The following is a 23,564-nucleotide window of genomic DNA, read 5'->3' as shown; positions in this document are numbered from 1 at the left end:
AGGGCTAGTACTGTTCCTTGCTTTCAGACAAAATTCTTTATAATTCCCAGTCATGGAAAAAAAGTCTGAAGTTGTGTTGCTGAACACCAAGTACTGAACCTCTTTAAATGCTTCTTCACAACATTAGGTTAAACACAGAGTATCTTAGGTTGGTATGGTGATCCACGCATTGTATTCTACCAGTTTATTCTTCGTCTTGGGTTTGGCAGGTGCTTGGTGAGGTCAGATCACACTGAAAGAGATGGCAGTGTCCAACAAGGCCATTGGTTTGACAGTGTGCTGCCCACAACTTTTGTTATCATGAGCCATTTGAAGGGTGTTGGATAGTTAAATTAGGTTTGTTAGCACACAAACTAGGACCACCACCTCTGGAGAGAGGTTTAAACAACAGGACATGAACAGATACATCCCCTTGTTCACTGCTCCTTGCAGATGGGTCTTTGCCTCCAGTCTTGTTTGGTTCAGCTGGTTTTGGTGACTTTTTGAGTTCTGCCAGCCCCTGGAAGCCTGGGGACATTGTCATCTCTGAAGCCTGACAGTGTCATTTCCCCCTGGTTTCCTCAGGATTCTCCTGGTGTCTCCAAGGACAGATTGTCCCTCTTTTTTTTCCTGCCTCTCCATAGACATGACCCTTATTTCACAGGAGGATCACTTCTCCCTCTTCCTGGTCAAGAGCAGCCATTACCTTTGCTACTCAACCATACCTAATTATTGTGCATGAAGTGCACAATAATTTGTGAACAGATAAAGCAGATGCTGTCCATTACGGGAAGTATCAGAAGTATTCCCAAAGGATGGGCCTTCTTTTCCTCCCTATTCCACTATTATTTCATTGTTCACTAACTGCAGAAGACTGTAAGGCTGTGTGTAGGGAAGGACACCAGTCACAGTGGCTTCTCAGTTGCTGTGAGGCACAAGTGTTCAGGCACAGTCCAATCTGAAACCAGCACCACCAACAAAATTTGTCCTTTGGCAGCAGCCTGGACAGCTGGTAGTGAGTAACGTTAGCCCACCTCATACTTGGACAGGAGTAGTTCCTCGTGCACTGGACTGTTATCATGATCCTTTTAGCCTACATAATTCTCAAGAGGATATAACCCCAAATTACTTTTTGCTTTTAAAGAAGAGAAAAGAGAGTGAACAAAAAGTTCAGTGTGGCCCGACAATGTGTGCTTGCAACCTAGAAAGCCAACCAAATCCTGGGCTACATCAAAATAAGCGTGGCCAGCAAGTCGAGGGAGGTGATTCTCCCCCTGTATTCTGCTCTTGTGAGACCCCACCTGGAGTACTGCATTCAGCTTTGGAACGCCCAGCATAAAAGGGACATAGACCTGTTGGAATGACTCCAGAGGAGAGCCATGCTCAGAGGGCTGGAGCACCTCTCCTATGAAGACAGGCTGAGAGAGTTGGGGTGGTTCAGCCTGGAGAAGGCTCCAGGGACACCTTAGAGCAGCCTTCCAGCACCTAAAGGAGCCTACAGGAAAGCTGGAGAGGGACTTTTTACAAGAGCATGTAGTGACAGGACAAGGGGGACTGGCTTTAAACTGAAAGAGGGCAGATTTAGGTTAGACATTAGGAAGAAATTCTTTCCTGTGAGGGTGGTGAGGCACTGGCACAGGTTGCCCAGAGCAGCTGTGGCTGCCCCATCCCTGGCAGTGCTCAAGGCCAGGCTGGATGGGGCTGTGAGCAGCCTGGTCTGGTGGGAGGTGTCCCTGCCCATGGCAGGGGGGTGGGACTAGATGATCTTTAAGATCCCTTCTAACCCAAATCATTCTATGATTCTATTAATTATCAGCTCTAGCAGACCCAGTGCAAATTCAGCTCAGCCCTGTCAGAGGAGGGTCATTTGTGGTTACTTTCACACCCAGTCTTTTGCAAGGCACTGCTCTGCTGCAGTAACATGTGAATGTTTGTGCTTACTGTATCAGAGGTCATTTGTATGTCAAGCATCTGCTTTTTGTAACATGTAAAATATCCTGTGTGTAGTGTAAATACCCCCCACCCACTGGCAGCCCATTAGCAGCTTCACTTTTAGGGAAACAGCATGTGATTTGGAAAATACAGATCAGGAAACAGGGTTTTCGTAGCTTGGGTTCTAGATGGATTTCTCAAAAGAAATGCAGCTTTCACTGTTGTTCTGCCAGGTGTCTCAGGTCTCAACTTCCACCTGAAAACCTACTCTGGCAGCTCCCCCATTCTCTCTCTTCATACCTTTCTGTTAAAAAAATACTTGAATAAGCTCAGGAATTCTTATTAAAAGAGTAAGAATTCAGAGCACTACTGCTACCAGACCCAGTACTCCTTTTGTGTGTTACATATTTCTTCTTAAATACCTTATGCAAATAATTCTAATTTTCAGAAGTTCCTATTGTTTTAGAAAAGTAGTGTGTGTATAGTTTATATATGTGTATGTAACAGAATTTATTTTTCCACCACTTTCAGTGTGAATATGACTTGCTAGGTGTTTTGCTCTGAAAAGTCATAATAGACCCCAGTAGCATTTTATAAATCTTTTAAAGCCCAATTTATTTTCTTCATATTTATACTCATGAATTACTCATTACTTAGCACATCTTTCCTCCTGTAGGCAAACACAGTGGTTGCCATGCTGTTTTAAAATGAAAGTTGTCATGATAAAGGTGTATACCTGCTCTGTCTCCTCTAAGAGCCTCCTTTTTGTCTTCAGTATCATGGCTCCAAAGCTGTGCTACTACCCAGCTGTTTAAATGTCAGGGAAAAGGAGTCAAATGGCCTGCCACCTTTTTTTTTTACTTAATTGAGAGAAGGAGGAGCTTTTTAACCACTCCTCAGAGCAAATGCGCCTTTAACCTGCATGTTGCCGCAGTAGTATGATGTGATATCGATGTTCATGCACTTTCAAAAAACCCCAGGATATTTCTTTAAATGAAAGATCTTGGATATGCTCTCAGACTACATCTCTGTGATGAAGAAGGAGAAAAAAAAGAGTAGAAGTTTCTTCTACAGTAATAAAGCTGAGATTTTCACATAACCATCTGCCTGTAGGGCCCGGGAATGTAAAAGAAACACTAAGGGCATGTGGAGGACCTGTCAGACTGTGCCACTATGAGGGAGAAGGAAACACTGGAGAGCCAGAAAAGCAACACGTGAGAGTCTACAAGGCAGATTTCCCACAGTGTGGCACAGAGCTTAATGATGGTGACAATAGGGTTGAGTCTTTACGTGTAAGCATCATGGGGAGGGCCAACAAGGTGGATATCCCAGTGCGAGTCTGTTACAGACCACCCAACCAGGATGAAGAGACAGATGAAACATTTTACAGGCAACTGGGAGAAGTCTCAAGATCACTAGCCCTTGTTCTCCTGGGGATTTCAACCTACCAGGTGTCTGCTGGAAGTACAACACAGCCAGGAGGAAACAGGTCCGGGAGTTCCCGGAGCACGTGGAAGAGACCTTCCTGACATGGCTGGTTAGTGAGCCAGGCAGGGGGGATGTCCCCCTGGATCTGCTGTTTACAACTGGGGAAGAACTGGTGGGTGATGTGGTGGTCAGAGGACATCTTGGGCATAGTGATTGCAAAATGGTAGAGTTTTTGATTCTCAGAGGGGTAAGGAAGGGGTCAGCAGAACCGCTGCCTTGGACTTCAGGAGGGCAGACTTTGGCCTGTTTAGGAGCCTGGTTGGCAGAGTCCCTTGGGAGGCAGTCCTGAAGGGCCCAGGGGTCCAGGAAGGCTGGACATTCTTCAGGAAGGAAGTCCTAAAGCGCAGGAACCGGCCGTCCCCATGTGCCGAAAGACGAGCTGGTGGGGAAGACGGGCCTGGCTGAACAGAGCTTTGGCTGGAACTCGGGGAAAAGAGGAGAGTTGGCCACCTCTGGAAGAAGGGGCAGGCAACTCTGGAGGACGATGAGGATGTCGCGAGGTTATGCAGGGCAAAGACCAGGGAGGTGATAGCCCAGCTAGAACTCAGGCTGGCCACTGCTGTAAAAGATGTTTACAAGAAATGTTTTCACAAATACATTAGAAAGAAAAGGAGGGCCAAGGGTAATTGCCATCCTTTGTAGGATGCATCGGGGGACAGTGCCACAAAGGCCAAGGAGAAGGCTGAGGTACTGAATGCCGCCTTTGCCTCAGTCCTTAATAGCCAGAGCAGCTTCCCTCTGGGTACTCAGCCCCTGCACTGGAAGATGGATGAGCAGGAGCAGAATGAAGCCCTCAGTCCAGCAGGAAAGAGTTAGTGACCTGCTGCTCCAGTTAGACACGCACAAGTCTGTGAGCCAGCCCCCAGTGTGCCCAGGTGGCCAAGGGGCCAGCAGCGTCCTGGCTGGTGTCAGAAACAGTGTGGCCAGCAGGGCCAGGGCAGTGACCGCCCCCTGGACTGGGCACTGGTGAGGCCGCACCTCGAACCCTGGGTTCAGTGTCGGGCCCCTCGCTGCAGGAGGGACGTCGAGGGGCTGGAGCGTGTCCAGGGAAGGGCAGCGGGGCTGGGGAAGGGGCTGGGGCACAAGTCTGATGAGGAGCAGCTGAGGGAGCTGGGGGTGTTCAGCCTGGAGAGGAGGAGGCTGAGGGGAGACCTTATCGCTCTCTGCAGCTGCCTGAAAGGAGGTTGTAGTGAGGGGAAGTCGATCTCTTCTCTCAAGTAATGAGCAATAGGACAAGAGGAAACAGCCTCAAGTTTTGCCAGGGCAGGTTTAGATTGGATATTAGGAAAAACATCTTCACTGAAAGGGTGGCCAAGCATTGGAACAGGCTGCCCAGGAAGGTGGTGGAATCACCTTCCTTGGAGGTGTTTAAAAAGTGCATAGATGAGGTGCTTAGGGACATGGTTTAGTGGTGGACTTAGCTGTCCTGGGTTAACAGTTGGACTTGATGATCTTAATAGTCTTTTCCAACCTGAACGATTGTATTAGTCTATGATTACACTCTCCTGAGGTCTCTGCCATTCATTAGCAGTGCTAAGAGCTATCCAACTCCTTATCAAGAGCACGGGGGCTTTTGAGACCTTTTCCTGCAACTGAAGTACTATGGATATCACTTGAATTACAATTTTCCAGTAGACAACACTCTGGTTTAATATTTCTGTGCTTGTATAATACATGTACAGTTAATTAAATGTGCCTGCAATACAAAAGGTCATAATTTACAGTAGTATAAAATAATGCAGATCATACTTCTGGCTATACCTTATGCCTCCTTAAAATAATTTGACCCCTTCACACTCACTCACCCACCCCACCTGCCCCCCACTCCCCACATACACATAACCTTTCTTGATCCTGTTAATAATTTCAGATGTCTTTAAAAAATGTACTGGGATTTAAAACTGTACAAAATGAGAAGCTCTCCTACTTCAATAACCCATGTACTAAATGTATTAATGAAAAGCTTTCATTTAAGTAGTCCCTTACAAGTCAACTACAGGGTGATTCACACAGAGGTGAAATTAATAGGTTATTTCAGGTTGATCCTGTAGTTCGGTTTTCACATGCCGGAGATGGACATGTGAATTTATCTTCAAAGGTCCTAATTAAGAAAAAGAGCAATGGCAAGACTACAGGTAATTATACTTCCTTGTAACATCAGGAGCTTGCCTTGTAAAAGTGATGGATTTAGAAACATGATCTTATAAATAGAGAATTTTGACAAAACAGAGTAATCTCTTCCTGCCCAAATCTAAGCCCAAAATCCAACCAAGTACCCAAAACCTTAAAAGACTGTGACCTGGAAGAGTGGAATGGTCCCAGTGGATCCTCATGGATTTGCCTGTGACAGAACATGTGAATAGTCACAATTCACAGCCACGATTCAAATTCTACTTTCTATTTCATTGCCTAAATTGAAATTACCTGAATCCTTCACATCCTGGCCATGGGGTCTGTAAGCAGGGTCCCTCAGGTTTTCCATGTCGGCTGTGGGTTGCAAAACCATACAAGGACTTCCTATTTGTTTTTAAATAGCATTGGTTGGGTGCTTTATGGCTAACTAAGTATTGTACATAGCAAAGCTTCAACACTTTTGGTACTCAGATTTGTGGAAAGCCTCATAGTTGCTTTTAAACAGCCAGCTCCAAGGGGCATGGCATATCATCTTGATGGAGTTGGAATGGCTTTGCAGGAACGTGGGGTCAGTCCAACCAAACAGTGTTGGATGTCCCAGCCAGGCCAGGTGCAAGACAGCCCAGTCTACACAGCCATGTTCTCCTCTTGTGAAGCTTGTGTCTTCAGAGAGGATGGTGTTTACCCCCTGCTCATGGGGCTGTTAGCAGGTACTGTAAGCAGAGACTGTTGGAAAGGATGTGGAATGGAGATCTGCCCTTGGCGCAGTTACAGGACCTCAGGGGTGTCTGGGTGGTATGTTCTCATCCTTCCCTTCTCCTCCTGACTGGACACACAGATGTGGTGCGGCAGGAGGAAACACATAGGAGCTGAATGTGTCTTTTGAACTACTGAATATTTTTCCTGGGTACCTACAATGAATCAAACTTCATATTACCTGTAGGACATGCAGTCTTAAAGCTCATATGGTTTTGTTTGCCACATAAAGACTAGGTGGGGCATGCACATTCCATTGGCATCACTGGAAGGTCTTCCTTGAGGGCAGTTTGGTGTATCCAATGAAATACCATTTCATTGTGCTTATTTATGGTGGTTTCCCAAGTGCTGTTAGAAGAGGATGATGATATACATACTGATTTCATTACAAACCATGAGCCTGCTCTCCTACTGAATCTGAAGTTTAAAAAATTCATTGTTTTTTCTCAAGTAAGAGATCTTTTAGTTCCTGTGAATGGTGCTTGGTTGTCTGTGCCTGACAATGTCCTAAAAAGTTAACTCACTGTCATGACTAAAGCACCATCCAAGTTATTTTCAGAGAGACCTTTAAGTATTGTTCTGACATAAAAGAGTAATGATGCTCCACTTAGGAGTGTTGACAGGGAGTGGATTTGCTGGCTTATAAAAGAAGAATCATAAAATTGCTGTGGACAAATGTTTGTTGGAATAGACCAGAGAAGTCTTTTATGTACAAACATGTTTTTTTAGAATGTCATTTCCTCTATGAAGATTACCCGCCATTTTAGTGACAGTGTCAGTGTCCAATCCTAAAAAAGTTTTTACCTGCATTTCACCATATTATAGCGTGTCAAAATGGATGTTGCAGTCATGGGTCCAGCCTGGCAGCAGCTTGCCCACTGAAACAGAAGACCAGGAACAGATTAAAGACATTTTTATAATTTGTGCGATTTCAGTCCAGTGATAGTCCAGGAAACTGTGATATTGCCAGTGCCCCTGAATGTATTCATTAGCATCTTGAAGTAAGAATTCTACCTACAAATTGCCTCTGGTACCTTAAAGTATTTTCAATTCAGCAGCCTGTAAGAGTAACTATAACATCCATGTAAAAGTAGCAGATACCGTCCAGGAAACTGTGATATTGCCAGTGCCCCTGAATGTATTCATTAGCATCTTGAAGTAAGAATTCTACCTACAAATTGCCTCTGGTACCTTAAAGTATTTTCAATTCAGCAGCCTGTAAGAGTAACTATAACATCCATGTAAAAGTAGCAGATACCGTGACGTAACATGCTGACATGGCATAACATGGCTCCTACCCGCAAACACCACTTGCTCGGAGGAGACTCCCCAAGGCCTGGCCATGTGGCAAGAGCGCTCGGGTGTTGCAGTCAGACAAGGAATTTCATGCCTGGCTGCGCAGGCTGTGTTTGCTCTCTGAAGTGTAGATTTCCATATTCTGAGTAATCAAACTGTTATCTTCCACATTTACAAACCCTGCAAGAAATATATGTCTAGAGCATAAATGGTATTATAATACAATAATTCATGTTACAGTTGTCTAAGCCAGTGGTGGTCTATAGTCCTTATTTTAAGCCTGGCACTGGAAATTGGGATTCTTTGTTTATTATTCCCCTTTCATAGAATCATAGAGTAGCCCAGGTTGGAAGGAACATTGAAAGATCATCTGGTCCTACCTTCTGTGGGAAAAGGAGCCTAGATGAGATTATCTAGCACCCTGTCCAGTCACATCTTGAGAACCTCCAGCAATGGGAACTCTACCACATCCCTGGGGAAGTTGTTCCAGTGATTGATTGTCCTTACTGTAAAAAGTTTCTTCTTTATGTTGAGATGAAACCTCTTCCGGTGCAGCTTGTACCAGTTGCCCCTTGTCTTCTCCTTGTGAAGAGAAGGCCTCTGTCATCTTTGTAGGAGCCCTTTAAGTACTGGAATACTGTGATGGAGTCCCCCCTGAGCCTTTTCTTCTCCAGGGAGAAAAGGCCTATCTCCTTCAGTCTTTCCTCATAGGGCAGGTTCTCCAGCCGTTTTATCATCTTCATGGCCTTCCTGTGGACAGTCTCCAGTCGGTCAATTTCTTTTTTTGAATTGTGGGGACCAGAACTGGAGATGGTTCTCCATAGCTCACATCTATACGCTCAAATTTCTCTTTTACATAAAGTGCAATTCCACTTCCTCTTCTTCCCTTCCTATGTTTCTGAAAGAGTGTGTAGCCATCCACTGTGGTCTTCTAGTCATGTGAATTTTCCTACCGTTTCTGTAAATCCTATGACAGCATAACTCTCAGACTGGGCAGAGAGTTCCAGTTCCTCCTGTTTGTTGTGCAGACTATATGTGTACTTGTCTTTGGAAAGTGTTGGGGAGCATTCCTCCCTAATCTGGTAGGTGTACTCATCCACCTTGTTGCTTATGGATATACAGGTGTTGCAGCTGTGGACCCTACCCCTTAAGTTCATTAGTTTAAAGCATGATTCACTAAGTAAGCCAGTCTGCTACTGGAGATTCTCCTGCATCTTACAGATAGGTGGATCCCATCTCTCCCCAGCAGGCTCTATCAGTCAAAGAACATGCAGTGGTCATAGGAACCAAAGCCCTGGTGACAATACCAGCCACAAAGCCAGGCACTGATCTGTATAATGTGTCATCTTCTGACTTCACCCCTATCCCTGACTGGCAACACAGAGAAGATCACTTGGGTCCCTGTCGCTTTCACTTGGGGCCCCCAGGGCTCTGAAGTCCTGCCTGATCTTGCCCAGGTTTTGCTTAACTGTCATCGGTGCCCACATGGAAAAGAAGTAGGGGATAGTAGTCTGCTTTTAACCAGTTGTGAAAGAAGTAGGGGATAGTAGTCTGCTTTTAACCAGTTGTGGCAGTCTGCCTGTGACAGCCCAGATCTTGGCTCCTGGCAAACAGCCAACTTCCCTTAACTCTATATCAAGCCAGAAGTAGGGCACCTCGGTGCCTCTCAGCAGAGAGTCAACCACTACAAGTACTTGCCACATACTTTTGTAGCTTTTAGTATGTGGTGCTGGTGCGGTTCCTCCCTGTTGTCTCTTGCTCATTAGTTTTGCCAGATGCCCGAGAGGTGTTTGCTCACCCTGCTCTTGGTGGCCCTGGTGGCTGGCACTTCCTGGGGCCACTTATGTGTGGCTTCACCATTCTGCTCTGGGCTCTGACATTATAACCCTGTGAAAATCACTTTGCATGCTCAAGCTAAATGGCTTTACATTTTATTACTTATTAGTAGCATTTATTGTGATGAACAGTAGCTAATCCCTTGAATACTGCTACCACCAGTCAGCTAAATTCAAATAGGAAGGGAAAAAAAATTGTAAAAGGATCAAATGAACAAAATGTTTGATACTTTAGAAAACGTAAATAATTTGTTCTATAAAGGCATCATAATTTTTTAAGAACCTACCTTCTCTATTTAACCTCTGTGATTTTCAGGTTAATTTTGCTTTTATATACTTTAAAGAGCTTTCATTTTGTAAAATAAATGCAGATAAACATCTGTTCTCTGCAAAAAGTTATGGGCCAACTGATCTAGATTATTTCATTTCATAGCAATAAAATCATAGCTAAAATTTCATAAAACTTACTTAACTGGATCACTGGATCACAGCATTTAGTACTGCTAATTGTAAAATTAGCTTATTGTAAAATAACAGTTTTGCTCAAAATTGTCTACTAAAAGCACTGGTTTTAGTAAACATCAGATGAGGAAAATTTTTAACAGGTGTCATCATTGGAAATTTATGCTTACTCTCTGTGGATGATGCCATGTATAATACACATCTGTTTCACTTGTGGGTTTCTTTCTCCAGGTGCTTTTGAATTGCAGTTTTACTTCCAGGTTCCTCATAACTGACAATAATTATTAAAACAAAACTTAGTTTGATCAAACTGGTTAAGATGTTTTGTGAGGAAAACATAATTTAATCAGCAGAATTTTACAAGTCAAGCTTATTTTTGAAGTCTTAAAAGACAGTATACCCATTGCATGTGGAAAAATAGAGCTTTTTGCTGAAACGTGCTTCCTGACTGTTGAAACTCTGGACTACACAACAGTTTTTATCAGATTTTTGTTTTGCTATGGATTTTTTTCTGCATGACATCTAAAATACCCAGAAAACACAAACCTAGACAGGAGCCAGCACAGAACAGCAAAGTCCATGCTGTGCATTATTTACAAAGGAGTTCATGAAAGTTAACTGGAAAAAGCAGGTTCTCACATGCTATACAGAAATAAATATGTGACATTTCCTAAAATGTCCATACCACCCGTAGGAGAGTTTCCAGTAGAAAAATTCAAGCATTAAAGAAAGTTGGAAACCTCTAATGCTCTTGCAGCTCTTATTTGCACTTATCCTCACTGTAGGAGATACACTGTGGGAGAAAGAGCAGCAATATATGTCCGCTGTGGAAACTCTTGCTGTTCTAGGCATGTGGAGTGGTAAACATTGTGCTTTACACATCATTTTCTAAAAGATGCAGGAGTGACTCTGAGAACTAGGCAATTTCTTGGACATGAGTGATGAGAGCACTCCTGCTTCTTTCCTTATCCACTGGTGCACAGTGGCTCAACTCCAGCAGGACAGATAGTTGTGCTTTCTGGTCCTGATGTTCTCCAGCGCTGTGGGAGAAAGAAGCTCAAATGATAACCCAGTCATCCAGGCCAGCCCAAGCTGTTCTATAAACAATGGGCATTTTTTTTCTTGAATGGCATGTTGTCCAACAGGATGGACATGATCTGAGCACAGTGAATGGCTGCTCTGAACAGCTCAGTTGCCTCTCTGCCTGTCTCCAAAGCACAGGGCAGCTTTGATGTGTGTCACCACCTTTCTGTTCCAATCAAAGCACTGCTCAGCATTCATAGGAGTTTCTGCTCAGCTGCTTGCATCCTTCATGCTCTGAAATGGAGACATCTGTTGGTTTGAAACTCCTTCAGGGCTGGGATGGTGATTAAGAGTAAGTAGCATGAATTGAATTTGAATGTGAAATGAAACAGGAGTTAAGTTCCTAAGCAGCTTTGAGGATCTATGCCTGAGCTCATAAAATGCAATTAATTAGTGACTAACTGGAGACTCTCTAGGGCTCTTCCATCCTTGAGGTTTCAGTATGACATCTCCTCTCCTTAGCCTTAGACTACTGCATGTTCTGAAGCCATCGTTATGCCAAAGAAGGAGGCAGACATATTTACTAGCTCTTTGATCTAGCATAATTCCACGTGAACTGTACCACACATTATTATGGCTTGGCAGGGAGGAGCAGGACTGAATGATACCAGACCTTAAGCACCGACAATTGCTAGGGCATTGCTTTACCTCTGCTAGTGTGGTGAGCTGTGTCATCCAGTATGAATTGCTAAAACTGATGGAAATTCATTAACACCATTGGAATGTCATTAACACTTTTACCAAGGATTATATCCCTTTAAGTGTCCAAATATGGCACTCCAAGCCAGTGCTCAAGTAAATTAGAAGCAGCAATTCCAGGAAAGAGGCATTTGTTGATGATATAATGCTATAAGTGTCAACAGATGTCATTCCTTATAATAAGGCATGTGGCTCTAATTTGGCGCTTCTTGTCATCAGGAGGAACTTCTTGCAGAGCAGATGTCACATCTAATCCCGTCTTTCATGGGTGCCTGTACCCTGTTAAAACTGGCATGCCAGTTCAGAAGTAGGCACAGTGCCATTAGAGCAGATGGTCTTGAGCACAAGTCATGTTACAAAACTGGTGTTTCTAGAAATGTGGATGCTAGAACTGAAGTACTACCCAGGAGCATCAAAATGTTCCTACCCAGGAAAATTCCCCCCTAAGTAGGTCGATACATGCCATTAATGCTTTAGTGCTAGTAGAAAATGGATGTTACTTCTCTCTTTTTTCTGGTTGTTCTAACTTTTGGACAACAACTGGTGATCCTAGGGGCCATTCTGGCACCTGAGGGCATTAGAATATACATGTGTCCTTGGCAAAAATGCCACCAACGCTTGGTGTTACTTTGACAGCTCTGTAGTGCCTGGGAATTGTTGTGGCATATAGGACTACTCTGCTGGGCAATAAGGGGGAGAAGTGGGTCTTCAGACCTGCATTTATCCATCTCCTCTGTAAGACAGTGTATGATTGTGCCAAATACCTGAAGTAAAACTGTGCTTTTGTTTTACTTCACGTGCTTTTTGCTTAGTATAGAGTAGCATTTTTCCTGAAGCGCTCATCCTAAGTTGAACTTGGCTTGCACTGAAGTTGGCTTCATTGTGATCAAATACAGTATTTCTTACAAATTCAGCCTTCAGTAACAGTTCATTTCAGCAAATTTACTGAACATGAGATTTAAAAAAATCTGTTGCTTGCATATAGCTACTCATTTTCTCTCCCAAAATGAACCTGCTGAGAAGAATTTAAATGTTTAACTGATGCAAAATGTGTTCCTCTTAACTTTTTTCAACAAGTAGAGCTTCCAAAAGCATTATGAGTACTTTCTTGCCTTCAGGTGTACCTCAGGTGTTAAAAACTAGCCCTTCCTACAACTAATTGATAGGTTTCGGTAATTATACAATAAAATCAGATTACTCTGATCTGATCTGTTAGAAATCTTAATCTGTATGTCTAGGAGAAGCTTTCAGCAGATAGGTTTCTATCTTCCAAGTTAGAGAAGCAAACATTTACCCAGTATGTAGTCCTACTGCCTCAGCTCCTCAGGGTACTACACAAGATGCTTCAGCAGAGTATTCAATTGATGATGTGGGATGTTTCTTGTCACTGTGATCAGTTATGTGCTGAATGAGGAAAGTTTGCAAGGAATATTTGGTCATGAATGACCTTTGACAATTCAGCTCCAAGTAGCCAAGAAATGGCCCTTTCAGAAGGTGGATACACAGTGATGCCTCCAGCCCATTTAAAAATGACTGCATGCTCCAGGTATCTGGCAAGACTCCAATAACCTTATGTTATCCTTTCTGACAAACATTATGATTGATCAGCAAAAGACTATGCTGTTTTCGCTCTGTATCTTACAGGGCTTTAACTAGCTAGCTATACAAATGAGCTCAGCTAGCCAAGCAGCTGTACAATCTGCCAGAGGTAGGCAAAGCTGCCATCAACATACAGTGGGATTTTATTACATAGTGAAGTGCTCATCTTGCCTGGTAGAGGTGTAACATTTCACAAGAGCCCAAATGTGTTATATGATTCCAAAGTACAGCATAGTCAGCAAGTTGTCTGCAACTCTCACTAACACATACAGAAATTTTACTTTGTGGTGAAAATTTTACCTTGCCCAATGAGGTTCATAACACTTCAGTAGAGAGCAAGATGTAACTCCACTCAAGTAAGAAATCCATTTAGCTGGATCTTAAAATGTGTGTTTTAATTGGTAAAGTGAAATAAATAAGTTAATATTGATACAAGGAGGTGCCTCAGCAGAAGGCTGTATTTCTATTATCTATTATGTATGAAGGACACTGAAGGTGGGTCTGTGGCACAAAAATTAATCTAGATTTCAAAAACTCCGTGTCATCAAAAACAGTAAAACATGTAAAGGAAGGAGCTTCAGTTCCACTTGGCAGAGGCAAAACTTCTCCACTTCTCTTAAATCCACTTAGTTGCAGGTGAGGCTAAGCGGAATGACCTCCTTTGCCATGGGCTGGCAGCACACACAGCCCAGCTCAGTGGATGCTGTTTGGCTGCAAGTCCAGCTGTGCTGATGGTGAGCAGGAGAGAACCTGGAAGCCAGGTTAAGCCCAGTCTCCTGGTCCCTTGCCCTGTTCTTCACACTGTGGCTGTGGTTTAGGCTGCTCTAACTCTCAAGAAAAGCTGATATAGTTAGCCAGAGTTCTGCCGGGATGAACCAGCCTACAGCACTTGGCCAGCTTTTATTTAGCAGTGTAGATACAGCTAGACCAAGCCTCAAAGGCCATGTCTGCAAGGGCATCCTGCTGTGGATAGGATTGCCAGTGCTGCCCTGACAAAGCAACTGCCAGCTAAGTTAGGGAAGTGATCACCTGAAGAGGTGATGCTTCCCTCTGCGCTGCCAGAAACACCACCTCTGTGTTTTGCTTTCCTGGATCAACTGCAAGTGCAAGATCCAGCCTCTGGCTGCAGAAGAAATCAAAGCTGGAGGTGAAGGAGGAGCCTGCCAGTGCATATGCAGAGGTGCTTTTGCAGCTAGAAGAGATGGTTCACTTTGCAGGGTTCCCACTCATCAGGTGACCCAACAGCCATCTGCATGGCCAGATCTGAGGGGTGAAACTGTTCAACAGCAGGTATCATAGGAGAAAGGTGCTTGTCTTTAGGACTGGAGGGCACAGAGAGAAGGACGGACATGCAGAAGTCTCTTCAAGATTTAGGTGGTAGCATACAAAAGCCATGACTGATCACATTAGCTGTCATTAATCATCAATGATGGCACCAGTCTCCCTCCCTAGCAATGAAGAGGTTGTCTCAGAGGTAGTCATCTGCAGTGCAGAGATCCAAAGCCTTCTAAAGCTCAGAGAGCTGGCTCCTGCGCAGACGGGCTCTGTGTATTTGGCTCCTTATTTTGGTGGAAGTTATTAAGCTCAAGATACAAAATTTAGGTTTCAGTTTTGAATGCTAAAACTTCTGAAAAATCAGCTTTTATAAAGCCATGTGGGCATGCACAAACATTCTCTAAAATAAATGTTATAGGGGATTATAGTTCAAGCCTTTGTCTGAGCCAAAACATGCAATGGGAAAAATTACTTCAAGGTAAGTAAGCTAGGTTTAAGCATTGTGTGAACATGAATCCTTAAGCCTTTTCTTGTTCTGGACAGACGAGAAACCTGTCATCAGCTTGTCCCTGATCTGTTGCGCATTTGCCCTGTTGTAACATGAAATACCAGGCACTGGCTCTTAGCAAAGACAAAAAAAACAAATTAGCTGGCTAGTAATCTCATCTACTATCATAACATTGTAATAGCATGGTAACCCCTCAGGACTAATGATCACACTGTACCGCTTGGTCAATAGCATTGGTTCAGCTTGACCTACAGAGCTGTACATTCAGTCGTGTCTCTTAATAATTACACTGTGAAATATTATATCAAAATATACAGTGTTGGACTTCAAAACAGTAATCCTTTAAAATAATGAAATAAAAAGTTCAGCTGACAAGCTGCATATCTTGTAATCAGTCTGTAAAAATTAACATTTTACAAGTAAAAATCAGAAATAAATAGTTGACATTAATTGAAGGATGGGCAAATGTTCCAATTTAGTGACAAGTGTGTCTTGTGGGTTTTTGTTTTAAACTTCACCTGATTATTCACCGTAGTTTAGGTACTTTCCTTATCAGATCATTACCCATGGCAATGATTTTAAGTTTCATTTTGTGCTTGTATTTGTGCTTGTATTTTTGTTTGAAAACTGGGGCACAGAAGTGCAACCTAGTAAAACCCAGAGGATTAATACATCCCAGTGTTTTGACTAAAAGTAATTCCAGCCTCATTCAACGTCAGGTTTTCCCACTGGCTTTCTCTCTGCTAGTCCTTTGCTGTATGAGTTTGGAAAGTGGCTCAACTTCTTCCCTATTTGTAAAGCTCATTGAGTTCTGTGACTGGGAAGTGCTTTTGAAATGCTAAGTGAGATCACTGCTGCAACAACTAGACGTGTACCTTCGTTGTCTTTAAACTTGGTTTCAAGTAGTGTATAAGGATCTTTAAGACGGAAAGGGCTGGCTATTACCCTGGGTAAATGTTTGTGCTTCAGTGAACATTCACGATGCCAGCACGTTCCCAGTGTCTCACGTGTGATTACAGCTGCGGCAGGGAGCTAGCAGCTCCAAGCCAGCTTCCAGCGCAGCGAATGCTTGACCTGCTCTGCAGAGCTGAAAACTCACTCTGTTTCGATAGGCTTCACAATAGCAGCCCACGAGACAGGGAGCTGCAGAAGCAGCTGCACTCATGCTTTAATACTCTCCTGGGGTCTGTTTCTCAGCAAAACAGGGACCCATAGGTACTGTCAGACAAGCTATTTTTCTAGAAAGGACCCAAGTTCTCCAGCAGAAGGTGACTTTATTGCCCTTGAGTGCAGGCAGGGAAATCTGTGGCTGTGGGGCTCCAGAACAGCCCTTCCTATTCCTGTCTCCTCTCAGATCAAGACCTGCCATACAACATGGATTAATTAATTGCTTGTCAAATGTAGAACTCCTCCCACCTATGCTCCTGCTGGTTTTACAGTCATATGTAATATCATGCTGCATTTGCATCCTTTTTTATAAATTTTGTAAATAATCATGTAGAATTGTGTAGAAGGAACACATACAAGAGACACAAACTCCTAGTGACATATACAAGAGAGCCTTCCTTTTCCGAGGGTGAGGAGTCCCTGAAGCAAGCTGCTGCAGGACAGGGACAGATGGTGAAGAGGACAGTGGCAGATATGGAAAGAGGGTGGCTCAAGCCATCTGGGAGCCAGTGAGATTTTGGTTGTGGTTTTCTTTGAACACACAGCCTACAACACACTGTCAGCCCTGACTTCTGCATGTCTTCCCTGGCGTAGCAGTGTAGGGGATGAGTGGGTGCAGCTGGGACTCTCCAAAGTAATTGCAAGTCTTCAAACACCTTTTCTTCTTCTCTGTACTTTTTTCACAAGCAGAAGAGTAGGATTCCTTGGGGCTCCCAGTGAGGAGATGATAAAAGTGAGGCTGAAGGCCTTTAGCTCTAGTGGATCATTAATAGTCTGTTAAATACTCTACTGCAAAGTCAGCAGTGCTGCTCCTCATAGAGCACAGAGTCTGCAAAAATACAGGGTGTTTTATGTAGGAGCACCCAAATGGCTTCCCAGGTGCTTCAAAGGCAAGCAGAGTCTCCCCTGGGTTAGATAGAATGCAAAAGTAGAGAAGTAGGAGGGAAGAGGTACAATACAACAGAGTGATCCCCTGGAAACTGTTCACGCACTGCACTTCTGGCGTTTCTGTACAAGCTTTTACTGAAAAATAAGAACTGGTATTCTGGGAGGGCAGATGCCACTGACTTACCCACTGCAGATAATAGTGGAAGGAATTACCTTGTGATGGACTGACAAGTATCATCTGATGAATAGTCTTTTGGATTTTCCTTCAGGAAGTGAATTCCTTTGTGTAAATGAAAACCTTTATTTTTCTCTTAGATCATAAGAAACATGCATTGTCCTGGATCTTTAATTTACTTTATTCTATGAATGCTATTTGAAAAGTGGAATGCAGCACCATGTAAGCAAGGTGGAGCTCACCTTGCCTTGCTCCTGGGGGACTAGACACTGCCCTAGTGATATCCATGGAAGCAGGAAACATTTGCTTTTTGGAGCATATTTTACATGCATGTGTTGCTGTAACCCATTGTCTCTTTCCAAACTCCATCTCTGAGTGAAGAGCGAAGCGGGAGATACTGTCTCATGCTAGACATTGACCTTATCTCAGCAAATCCTGGATATATTGATAGGTTATTGTGGTGAGTTGACCTTGGCTGGCTGCCAAACACCCAGCCAGCCACTCTCTCACAACCCCTCCTCAACAGGATGGGGATGAAAATAAGGTTTATGAGTAGAGACAAAGACAAGGAGTTCACTTACAAATTGCTGTCACAGGCAAAACAGACTTGACCTGGGGAAAACTATTTAATAACTTTCCAACTAAATTAGAATTGAATGGTGAGAAACAGACATAAAAAACTGAAACAGCTTCCCCTTCACCCCTTTTTCTCAGGCTTAATTTCAATTCTCCCTTCCCAGCTCCTTACCTCATCTATCCCACCTCCCTGTCGAGCAGCTCAGGGAGGATGGGGAATGGGGCTTGTGGTCAGTCAGACAATAGTTTATCTCTGCCTCTTCTTCCTTCTCACACTTTTGCCTGGTCCAGCGTGGTTCTTTAGCACGGGCTGTGGTCCCTTGGGATAAACCTGCTTGTGCATGGGCTTCTCTCCAGGGGCTGCAGCTTCTGCCAGGAGCCTGCTCCCTGTGAGGGCTTTCTGCAGGCCACAGCTTCCTTCAGGGCATGTCTGCCTTCCTGCTCCATGGGGTCCTCCACGGGCTGCAGTGTGGATCTGTGCTCCACCGCGACCCTCTCCACAGGCTGCAGGGAAATACCTGCTTCACCATGGCCTTCTCCAGGGGCTGCGGGGAACATCTCCTCCCCCATATTCTCCCACCCTGGTGCTCACAGGGCTGTTCCTCACACTTTTTGCCTCACTCCTCACTGCAGAGCAGTGTGTTGCTCTTTGTGAAATGGCGGGGCACAGCCCTGTGGGTGTGGGTTGGAGCCGGCGGGGGGGCACAGCCCCTTCCCCGCCTGAGGTGTCTGCCCCACAGGCTCTGGCACCTCGCCACAGGTACCCGCTACAGCCATGCACCTTGTCTCCCTGAGTCCGTTTCTTATTAAAAGATCAAAAGCTGAATTGCTTTTTTTCTTTTCTTTGCCTTTTTTTCTCCCAAAGTGGTTTGTCCAGCCGCAGCACATGGTGCACGGCCAGCTCTGCTCGGGCACTGGGCACTGTGACTCAGGGGACCTGGTGAGGCCATGTTTGTCAGCTTTCTCACCCACTCATTCCTGTAATTAGCAGACCTCTTGTGCTGTGTTTTAGACTGCAATCGTATTTGTAGCTGGCAGCACTTCATCTTCAATACCTAGAAAAGCTTTTTAACTTTTTTTTTGTTTTTAATAAGAGGTTGTATAACTCCCCTGGACACCTCATTCTTCCCTGTGGGAATTGCTTCCCTTCAGCAAGATTTGCGAGTTGAAACGTTCTCCACATAATACATTTCATAACAGAGAATAAAGGGTTCCCATTAAAGAGCACTTGAACGACATTTCTCTGTGAATAATAGGAATAATTTCCTCTTCAAGGTTAGTGTTTCTACACTTGAAACTTTAAACAAATAGCTGAGGAAAGAAGACAATTTCTACAAGTGGTGCTACCCAAACCGGCTGGGTGAGCATATACCTGAGACTACTTCAGGAGTAACTCCATGAGTCTGAGGCAGACAGGCTGAGGTAGGCACACATGCTGTAACACCCCCCTGGCACCTGGCAGAGATGCCCTCGTGCACAGTCGCAGAGGAGACCAGGCCAGGCTGGGCTGGATTTTCTGCTGATGTGACTTTACTGAAGTCAGCAGTGTTTTGTCAGCAGATAATTCAGCACGTGATCTTAAATGTTTGTTACACGGGTGAAAAATCTGTGGAGTTTGGATATAAAACAACGACCTGATGTGCTGAGGGGTTGTTATGTGCACAGCAGTGTAGACGACAAATGCTTCAGGGTTTTCTGTTCCTGTGTGGGGCACAATGCATTGTTGTGTTTATTTTTTTTATATGGCTTGACAAAGGTCAAAAGTGTTTGTAGAAGCCCATGTATACTGCAGATATGTGCTTTAAATTAAGACTTATATGCAAACAGCCTTAAAGACACAGCAAAACTTCAAGCTGTTTTGTCAAAGTCAAAAGGTATATTCTTCCTTTATCAGAAAAAGAGGATTTTCTTTTCCAACCTTCACTTTTTTTCCTAGTGGATTTTCATAAGGAAGGCAAAAAAGAACCTCCCCTTTACTTGCAGGCACTTAAGAAGCCTACACCTTAAAAATAGTGGAGACTTGGATGTGCCAATTATTAAAATAATGTTAGAAATTTCCTGCAAGTGGTACCTAAATAGTATTGTATCTTTTTAAAATAAAGGAAATAAAAACTATAGACCCTTTCTGAAATCCTGTGTATTTCTTGCCACTATCTCCATTCATTTTTTCAAACAAAATGTTGATCCCTCTGCAAATGTGCAAGTCCAAATCTTTTGCCCCTCTCAGGCTTTCTACTCAATAGATAAAGAAGACGCTTCAACTTTGCCTTTTTCAAATGTTAAGAAAAGATTTATTCCAAGGAGCCTAGGTTGTCATTATTCCCTACATGGCAAATACAGGAGAAAACCAAACCCATTAGAAGTTTTCAAAGAGGTCAATATAAACTGGAAACCTTGGCAATCTTAGATTTATTATGAGAATATAACTGAAGTGTATGTGAGAGTTAAGGCAGATTTTTTTTGGTTTTGTTTTTCATCTTATTATTCAAATGTCTGAGTGTGGTCTGAGGGACTGTTTGTGGGAAATCCCTCCTGGACAGGAGAATGTAGTGCCTTGCAAAACTGAGCCCTGCTATTCCAGCAACTCCCAAGTGTTAGAGTGAATGTGCAGAGTGGCTCCTGTAGCAGCTACAAAGCCAAAACCAACTCATCTACCCAGATATTTAGAAATTCCTTGGCTTCTTTGTAAGCCTTGCATCCAAATACCTTTAAGGAGCTAGTCCAAAAGCAGGTGTTAAGTTCCTGTTGGAGTCAGACTCCAACAGGTGCCAAGACTTCACGTTTAAGTACGTTGCTGGGATCATTTTATTTCTACATAACCATTTGTATTGGAGAAGGTCCATGTAACTTAGCTCAAGTTGCAATGAGATTATGTCTTTGTGGATTATAACTGCTGATACGAGCTCAGTCTGTATGCCACAGTTCACATACATTTTTTATGGACTTATAATTAGAGCAATTTTGGTCTCCTGCAGGTTCTAGCTTTGGAAATGAAGAGCAAACCATTCCTAAGGCATCTGCGCCTTCTAAAGATGTCTCCAAGGGGAGCAGCAAGAGCATGACGCAAGTATCGAGCAGCACAGCAACTCCACGCAGGAGCTTACTTCCAGCACCAAAAACTGCCACAGCACCTGCTGGTAAGTGCTCCAAACTTGAAACACCACCTGCATTAGGCCAAGCAATGCAGAAAACTTATTATTATGCTGTTTTTCTGCTTACTCAATTAATTCTCATGCTATTCTTGGGCACATTGCCAATGTGCTGATTGGGACTCTATTTACTGTAGTCCCTTTGAAACACAGTCAACACAACAGCTAAAATCTCATTTTGTGAACTGTGTCTGGAGTTGAAGGCATTTAGTGTCCCTAACTACACATGCCGGAGATTTAGTGTATATATTATTGTTTCTCACCAAACAGCTTTTTGAAAACATTTAATTGCTTTAGAGACCAAAGCATTCCATTGAGCAGATGATTCATTGCTAGGTATGTTTGCAAGGATGAGAATACTGCCCTCTAAGTTTAAGCAATCTGTGGTGTTTTCACTCAGGGAGAAGCAGGCAAGTAAACAAAGCAAAAAAACCTAGTTTTGTTTCCAAATTGTTTCATTACCTAAGCCCTCCTTCATTCAATCCAGCTATGTCTCAAATCAGCCAGCAATAATTCATGGCATTTCGCGCAGAAAAGTTTACTGTTTTCTGCCAAATGCATTTTTTTGTTGAAAAACATGTGCATCTCTCCACCATCTCCTTCTCACACTTGTTTCACGCTGCCCCTTCCCTATCCTGGAACTTGGACATGGTATATGAACTCCAGAATCCCCTTGACAAGGATGCAGGGATGTATCTTCTTGGGTAGGACTCATCACTTTTGAGAGAGTAAGGAGCAGTTTGTGCTGCCTGTCCTTGAGGGCTGTTAGTGCTGGCCCATCTGCCTGCCCACTCAGTGGGGAGAGATGAGGATACCCATGATGGTGAACACCTATTACACACTCAGCGCTGGCAATGTGGAGACTCAAGTTCGGGTGTAATGGATGAGTTAGGACTGTTCATTGTGACTTGGAAGCAGGGTCAGTATGATTATTGGTCATAATTATAAAATGAGCTTAAAAGCATGGCTGTAGACACCCTCTCCCCTGGTTACAGATGACAGCTCCTCACCCCAGGTGGCTTCAAGCACTTTCCTACCCACTTCAATAAGCGTATAGAAATTCCATCAAGTTCAGTTTAGATCTTAAAGTTTAGATTCCAAAATTAAAAAAATTGCATAACTCACCAGCCTTATCGAATCTGGCTCTTATACAGCAGAGTGTTTCATCTCTAGGTAAGTCCCACTGGGTTTGATAACACACACTGCAAATGAAGCTGGGAAGGAAAAATCACTACAAAATATGAGGCAAAGACTTTATGCATTACTAGTTCTGATCACCCAGTTTCAAGGTAGATTAACCTGGTGTTGTGGGATGACCTTGGCTGGATGACAGGCACCCACCAAAGGTGTTCTATCACTCCCCTCCTCAGCTGGGCAGGGGAAAAATACAACAAAAGGCTCATGGGTCAAGAGAAGGACAGGGAGATCACTCAGCAATTACCATCACAGGCAATACAGACTCGACTCAAGAGAAAGTAAATTAATTTATTGCCAATCAAATCAGAGTATAGTACTGAGAAATAAAACCAAATCTTAAAACACCTTCCCCCTACCCCTCCCTTTTTCCCAGTCTCAACTTCCCTTCCTGTTTTTCTACCTCCTCCCTCTAAGTGGTTCAGGGGAGGCAAAGAATTAGGGTTGCGGTCAGTTCATTACATGTTGTCTTTGCCAGTTCTTCCTCCTCACTCTCTTCCCCTGCTCCAGCATGGGGTCCCACCAACACAGGAGACAGTGCTTCATGAACTTCTCCAACATGAGTCCTTCCATGGGGCTACCAGCCCTGCCAGCAAACCTGTTGCAGCCTGGGCTCTTCTTTCCACAGGGCCACAGGCCCTGCCAGGAGCCTGCTCCAGTGCGGCTCTCCCTGGGGTCACAGCCTCCTTTGGACATCCACCTGCTCTGGCATGGAGTCCTCCACAGGCTGCAGGTGGCTATCTGTTCCACTGTGGACCTCCATGGGCTGTAGGGCACAGCCTGCCTCACCATGGTCTTCACCACAAACTGCAGGCAAATTTGTGCTCCAGAATTGGGCCACATATTCTCACTCCTCTTTCCCAGCTGCTGCTGCACAGCATTTTTTCCCCTTTTTAAATACGTTATCCCAGAGGCACCACAACCATCACTGATGGGCTCGTTCTTGGCCAGGTCTGTCTTGGAGCCGGCTGGCACTGGCTCTATGGGCCATGGGTGAAGCTTCTAGTAACTTCTCACAGAAGCCACCCCTGTAGCCCCTCCACTACCAAAACCTTGCCACTCCAACCCAACACACCTGCTTAACTTAACAGTTCTAGAAAAGGACTTAGTGCTGTAATCAGTGGCTTAATGAGCCTGACAGGGAAGCTGAAGCCATTTACTTTATGTAGTTCAGCTAAGTGAAAGTCGGCGGAGTAGGATGTGGTCTTCTGTCCAACACAGTGAGGAGCAACTGTCTCTTACTGTCAGAAAACTCTTTACTGCCATCATCTGTACCCACTAACTGGGGAATGGACCAATCTATGAACAGAAGATACAGATAAAAGGTGGTACGATTTTTTGTTTTCTTTTCAAGTTTTCTTGCTTTTTTT

The 23,564-nt window shown here is 43.9% G+C and overlaps 1 protein-coding gene across 1 annotated transcript in view; it reads left to right on the top strand.

The window, feature by feature from the left end:
- Positions 1 to 23,564, top strand: part of MTUS2 (microtubule associated scaffold protein 2) — a 318,390-nt gene that overhangs the window by 209,021 nt on the left and 85,805 nt on the right. The window contains exon 6 of the mRNA XM_055801939.1: positions 20,827 to 20,988. Coding sequence (XP_055657914.1) covers positions 20,827 to 20,988 — 162 coding nt within the window. The remainder of the gene's footprint in view (positions 1 to 20,826; positions 20,989 to 23,564) is intronic.

This window comes from Falco peregrinus, chromosome 4 (genome assembly GCF_023634155.1).
Source record: "Falco peregrinus isolate bFalPer1 chromosome 4, bFalPer1.pri, whole genome shotgun sequence".
In the NCBI taxonomy this organism is placed as follows: Eukaryota; Metazoa; Chordata; class Aves; order Falconiformes; family Falconidae; genus Falco; species Falco peregrinus.
This window is presented reverse-complemented; position numbering and strand designations above follow the sequence as displayed.